Raw genomic sequence first — 5813 nt, forward strand, 5'->3', positions numbered from 1 at the left:
ATAGGCTTTAATCTCGAATTTCTAGCTAATCAGATTGATTTACGGATTGAGTTCCGTAGTGAGCCTTGGAAGTTGGAAGTTGGAAGTGGGAATGACCATCAATCGCTATTTGCTAGTCCCTATGCAGCGTGGTTAAGAGAAAAGAGAGAAGAGAAGCGAAGAGAAGAGACGAGTACAGCTGTACAGATAAGAGAGAATAAAAGCAGAGCAGTTATCAGTTGAGACTTGAAGAATGAAGAATGAAAAGTCCGCAATGTACCGCAGAGGCCGTGGTTGGTCTCCCAGTACGCCATTGCCATTCAATCCTTCCCAGCCGGCAAGGGTAATGCAAATTCTGTTCGTTTCTAATTTCTATTGGAATCGAATCCAATTGGAAGCAGATTAATTATGTTCTGTTGGTAATTGATTAGGTTGCTGCAACCGGAGACGGAGACATTGCATGTGGCGCCAGCGAGCAGGAGGGAAGAAAAACATGCTCTTCAGTGGATGATGATAAGAATATGAAGATGCCTCAGCCTCACTCACATGATCCTTTCGATATTTGCCCCCGCCCCTCTCCTTCTAAACAAACTGCAGCAACTGTTGTTTTGAAACCACCACTGCTGGTAACCAACCGAGAAAGACGCAAACAAGGAGGAGGTCCTTCTCCTCCTCAAGTGGTAAGGCCCGGCATGATCCTTTTGAAGTCCTATATTTCACTGTCCGATCAGGTGAGTATAGTCAAGATATGCAGGGAGTTAGGGATGGGCTCTGGAGGGTTCTACCAGCCTGGCTATGGAGATGTGGATGGGGAAGGGGCTAAGCTCCATTTAAAAATGATGTGCCTCGGCAGACACTGGGACCCACTCTCCAGTCAGTACACAGACTACCGCCCTTCCGATGGAGATAAACCTCCCCAAATTCCCCCCGACTTCCATCGCTTGGTTCGTGACGCAATCGCCCAAGCCCAGACACTTCCCCCCATCAAACCCGACATTTGCATTGTCAATTTTTACTCCCAAAGCGGCCGCCTCGGTCTTCACCAGGTAGGTACCTTTATCTATGATTCTTGCTAGCTTAATAAATAATATTATTATTAGCAATTTAGTGTTGGAATATATTCGCTTGTGGCAGGACAAGGATGAAAGCCAAGAGAGTCTCCGACAAGGCCTGCCAGTGGTATCCTTCTCAATTGGAGACTCTGCAAACTTTCTGTATGGAGACAGCAGGGACGTGGACAAGGCACAAACGCTTGAGCTCCAATCAGGGGATGTTTTAATTTTTGGTGGCAAGTCTAGAAATGTATTTCATGGCGTCTCTGCTATTCATCCAAGGACTGCCCCCATCCCCTTGCTTCAACAAACTAATCTACGCCCCGGTCGATTGAATCTTACTTTTAGACAGTTTTAGCATTACATACATGTGCCTGTCTCTACGAGTTACCAATCACTATGCTATATGCTTTTGCCAACAAGAAGTACTTGCTATATGTCAATGTATATCCAATGGGTGGAAATGCGGTTCTAACGCGGTGTTACATGCTAAACTAACTACTCTTCTAGTTTCTCATTGCTTCCAAAGGTGGTCTATTTATTTCCCGTTTTAATTCTGTATTCTCTATCTACTATCGTACTTGTGTTACTTCCCTGATTTTCCTTTCTCAAAGAAGCTAAGCTAATATCCGGCAGTTGAAATATTGAAAACCGATTCAAGGAGAGGATTATGTGCACAGAAGATATTCTAGTATATTCTCTTTTCAGTTCCAACTACACACTGTAAGACAATGAAAAGTATGTAAAGGCAGCTGCGATATTTAATCACTTTTTAGTTTTATTTGAAGTAACTTTCTCTCTTTAAAGCAAAGATGGCTTGGTAGACCTTACTTTTCAAAAAGAGAGTATTTGACTCACCTTAATGTTGGCTGTCAAACTTCACCAGCACAAGAACAAAACTGACCGTTCAAAGTTCTGTAAGAAATCTACTACCCTTACCACCCTCTTCACGGTTGCCAAGTGTCAACCAACACACATGAGCAGGCTACTTTCTTAGCTGCAAAACTAGGTTTTACTATTGCTCCACTAGGAATGGATTTTCTCAGTTTTTTCTCTAAATTGTTATTGTAAAACAAGGCATTTGACAATCTCTAGACCAATGTTCCAACTACTAGAAAACAATGGGGAGCTTGAACCAAGCTGGAAGGCAGGGCTTTCCAACATGGATCGTTACATTTGCAAGTAGCTTGAATAAATCCGTTTTTGTCAACCTCAGTGGAAGTTATTTCAAGTGTTGTGAATGAATTATATATTCCAAGTGTACTTGTAACGGATCAGTTCGAAAGCATGACAACTCTATTTTGGATGAACAAACGAGTTCCTTAAAAGACTTTTTCTGTACTCTTATTAATAGGCAATTCAGTCACTTATTAGTTTAGCCACATATATCACATTATAATTTAACATATAATAAATAGCATTGTTGGAGCTACACTGCACTATTGTAAAACATTTTCATGCACAGCAATCATGCTCGGTTCTCCAAAGCCAGTGCAGCAGAGTCAACATGTACAAGCAAACAAGAATAAACTTTCTGTTTCAACCTGTCAACAGTCTCCACCAACGCATCGCTCTCTGAGCTTAAACTGCTTCTAAGTTTGTCCAGCCATTCGTTTGCATGCTTAAGATGGGATAATGTGAGAGCTATATGGTTGGCCAACTCCATCTGCTTCCCTGTGATATACTTGCTCTCCTTGCCCTTCGCCTGGGGATCGGTGCCCATAGAGAACCCGGCGTCCAATGTCTTTTCCAAGTACTTCAGAAACCATGATCTTGTTTCATTCAACAACACCTCTCTCAGATCATTTATCTCTTTCATACTATCCCCTTTGGCCCATTCTTGTTTCTCACTCGCTGTTAATTCGATTAAGGGTTTTGAAGACTTTGATGTGCTTTTACCAGATACTAAATCTGTCTTTTTTCTAGGTTTGTCGTCCTTTTCTGCAGGAGGTGGAATTTTATACAGCTGAAGCGATTTATCTTTCGACTTAGTTGTGCTGTTCGGCTGGTCCACGAGCTGCTGGAGAGCAAAGAACTTGTTCATTATGATGTGGGGGTTCTCTGCTGCTGCAGAGGAGCAGATATTGGCAAAAGTACTGAAAAGGAAAGAATGAGGTAAGAACTAAATTTTAGAAAACTGCAAATGGAGTTGTTGAGCTCACTTTTTTTCCAAAGCAACTGATGAGAATGTGTTGATTCCATGAATGATAAACCATTAATGCGACTAATGTGTTTCACATACCTTAGACACTTGACTAACGTTGCTGCTGCAGATGCTTCTTTTTGAGCTTCCACTACAACCTGAGAGGCCAGGTGTTTCCTTCTAAGAATTCCCTTAACAAATGAAGATAAGGTGGAAAAGCGGGGAAGTTAGGTTTGTATATGATTTCTAAGAAAAGAACCATGTTAATCTTATAAACACAAGTTTTCAGATAGCATTGCTTTATAAAGAGGATAAAGATCTTTAATTTAGGGACATGGGGTGACATATCAATAACACTCAAATATAGTAAAGTCGTAAGTGGTTATAGAGAATAAGATATACTGAACGTGAGGGAAAGTAATGCACCTTTCCAGGCCTAAACAGTTTGGCTGGCAAAGAGGACCATGGAATAGCCTCAATGTTATTAATTTTATCTTTATTGCTGGGAAAAAGATTCGTGTTCATATTTTCCTGTTTAACAAAATTGTATCTGGTAGAAGTGCGCTTGGAAGGTGCTGTAGCATTCTCCTGGGTGTTAGATTGAGCAACATCATGCCTTGGTGAAAGTGCTTCAAGTTGAGTTGGAGTCCTTGAGAGTAACTGCAATGCTAAAACCAATGATTCTCACTATATTGTCTTCTTTAGCAAAGAATACCAACATTAAACTGATTTTTGTGTTATTGCAACAGAATGTAATCTGCAAAAGCAATAATTTTCCACTTCATGAATTTTACCAAAATATGGCAGTGCAACATGATTTCTTTCGATGAATATCTTTCTTTGGGGTGTGCTGCATTACTTTATTAAATTATTGATAAAGAAATTTCTTGCTTAACCGTTCCATAGCTACATGGAAGAGGTTGAGTTCTGCACCCCACATGATTGAGCCTTCAAAAATAGAAATCCTGTGCAAATCATACCTGACCTTTAGTCTCTTGTTGCTTTCCTTTTGCGGATCCAACCTTCTTACCATCTGTACTAGTCTCTAAATAATTTCCTTTGCTTTCGACATTATTATTGTTATTGTTATCTGGGACATTCACCTTTGAGTTTGGATTTAGTACCCCCTGCATGTACCTGGATGCAACACCAGCTTTTTCCTCTTTAATTATTATCTTGTGCCTTGAACTTGGATTCTCTTTGGCATCTAAGTCCAGGGATTTGGGGGCATTAACTCCAATGTTATCAGGAAGTGCTGGACGCTCTGACACTTCTAACATCTGCATCAAATCCTTGGGTTTGCCTTCGAAACTGTGCCGGCCTGGAACTGGTCTAACCCCTACAAGAATTGGGACCGGTGTACCGGCTTCAATTCTATCTACATAAAAGAATTGTCCAAGCTGCAGCTGATTGTTCAAGATAAGCTCATTGTCCTCCTTTGAGAGAGAAACGTAGGTAGAATGAGAAGAGTCAGATACTTTTATGAAGAAACCTTGGTTTGGCCACAATTCCGAGCCTGATAAGGCAGGGACAATGCTGATCACCTGCAGAAGGAAGGAGCGGTGTTCACCGCCAACTTTTACGTTGGAATTCATACTTTGGAGAAGTTTGAGAAGTACTCCCGGTATGAGGGATGCCATTCTTCTTCCCCTTTCTTCTAATTCCTGGCCTGACTGTTTGATATATGGAAGACGAGTATACCTGTCGAATAAAAATTAATTTGATGAAAGTAGAAAAATCTGATTGATTCATTATAGTTTGTGTTAAAACATATGAGAACTAAGCAACAATATGAATTGCTTGGAACTAAAATAAGAAAAGCATTGTATTACCTGGGAGCGTGAGTGAGAGTAGGAGGAGAATAAAAGTAAAAGGGACAATGCAACCTAAGAGGAAAATGGGTGCAGAGTGCAGAGATAACAAGCTAGTTGGTTGGCTTCCAAAACAGAATGGAATGTCCTCTCTCTCAAGTCTCAAGTGCCTTACCTTAACCAACAATGTCCAAAGCTTTGCATGTCAGTCACGTAACCATCAAAGTCTCTTGGCTTCAAAGGGAAGGGACTTATTATTATCATCATTATCATCAAAACTCAAACATTCTGTGAGACTCACAATGACAAATCAGCAACTTTATTATAAATGAAAGAAAGAAAGAAAACTATTTTGGTGGCCGGTGGGGATCAATACGGTCATGTTTCGTTTTTAAGTTAGAGGAAATGTAACCATTAAGTTTAGGTAAGGATATTCTCATGTCAATTTCTTGCGAATAATCATTTGAAGCCATCACCATTCTCCACAGTTGATGGAAGATCGAAATTCAAAATTCGTCGTTTCCTCCTTGCAGATATTTCTTTTCCTAGCTGCATCTTGTAGTTGGAAATTCTTTTCTAAAAATATTTGTTTATTTTATTTTTTATCAAAAGCTACATCTATCTTTATTTATTTGAAAACACCCAGAAAATTAATTATCTATTGTAATCTACAAAAGAGTGTAGTTTGTGTGCTCATAAAATATACATGTACATTTTATATAATAAAATAGTGCCACAAAAGAAAAAGATAATAATCATAATAATAACAATAATAATAACAATAATAATAATAATAATAATAATAATAATAATACACTCAAACTAGCA

General features: G+C 39.5%; 2 protein-coding genes across 5 annotated transcripts; one reads left to right on the forward strand and one right to left on the reverse strand.

Annotated features, from left to right (window-relative positions):
• On the forward strand, nucleotides 1-1585 carry LOC107646154 (alpha-ketoglutarate-dependent dioxygenase AlkB homolog). 2 transcript variants are annotated; one of them, XM_016350348.2, is made up of 3 exons: nucleotides 1-322; nucleotides 411-1025; nucleotides 1114-1585. In XM_016350348.2, exons 1-3 carry the CDS (start codon nucleotides 233-235, stop codon nucleotides 1387-1389), a joined length of 981 nt encoding a protein of 326 aa, XP_016205834.1. In that variant the 5' UTR covers nucleotides 1-232; the 3' UTR covers nucleotides 1390-1585. The 2 variants fall into 2 exon arrangements, with proteins under 2 accessions (XP_016205834.1, XP_016205835.1); XM_016350349.2 differs by having other exon boundaries at nucleotides 2-329; nucleotides 437-1025.
• On the reverse strand, nucleotides 2369-5511 carry LOC107646153. 3 transcript variants are annotated; one of them, XM_016350347.2, is made up of 6 exons: nucleotides 5007-5511; nucleotides 4719-4875; nucleotides 4155-4610; nucleotides 3601-3834; nucleotides 3274-3365; nucleotides 2369-3127 (listed from the first exon to the last, which is right to left on the reverse strand). In XM_016350347.2, exons 2-6 carry the CDS (start codon nucleotides 4812-4814, stop codon nucleotides 2500-2502), a joined length of 1506 nt encoding a protein of 501 aa, XP_016205833.1. In that variant the 5' UTR covers nucleotides 4815-4875; nucleotides 5007-5511; the 3' UTR covers nucleotides 2369-2499. The 3 variants fall into 3 exon arrangements, with proteins under 3 accessions (XP_016205833.1, XP_020959896.1, XP_016205832.1); XM_021104237.1 differs by adding an exon at nucleotides 4892-4913 and having other exon boundaries at nucleotides 4155-4849; XM_016350346.2 differs by having other exon boundaries at nucleotides 4155-4875; nucleotides 5007-5510.

The sequence above is a fragment of the Arachis ipaensis genome, chromosome B06 (assembly GCF_000816755.2).
Source record: "Arachis ipaensis cultivar K30076 chromosome B06, Araip1.1, whole genome shotgun sequence".
Taxonomy (NCBI): domain Eukaryota; kingdom Viridiplantae; phylum Streptophyta; class Magnoliopsida; order Fabales; family Fabaceae; genus Arachis; species Arachis ipaensis.

Bases quoted from the DNA above. Each gene is read 5' to 3' on its own strand.
- LOC107646154 (XM_016350348.2), top strand. From the start codon at position 233: ATGAAGAATGAAAAGTCCGCAATGTACCGCAGAGGCCGTGGTTGGTCT. The intron at 323-410 runs GTAATGCAAATT...GTAATTGATTAG, and splicing joins ATCCTTCCCAGCCGGCAAGG to GTTGCTGCAACCGGAGACGG. The intron at 1,026-1,113 runs GTAGGTACCTTT...CGCTTGTGGCAG, and splicing joins GCCGCCTCGGTCTTCACCAG to GACAAGGATGAAAGCCAAGA.
- LOC107646153 (XM_021104237.1), bottom strand. From the start codon at position 4,814: ATGGCATCCCTCATACCGGGAGTACTTCTCAAACTTCTCCAAAGTATG. The intron at 3,835-4,154 runs GTATGATTTGCA...TTAGCATTGCAG, and splicing joins AACAAGAGACTAAAGGTCAG to TTACTCTCAAGGACTCCAAC. The intron at 3,128-3,273 runs GTATGTGAAACA...TTTCCTTTTCAG, and splicing joins ACGTTAGTCAAGTGTCTAAG to TACTTTTGCCAATATCTGCT.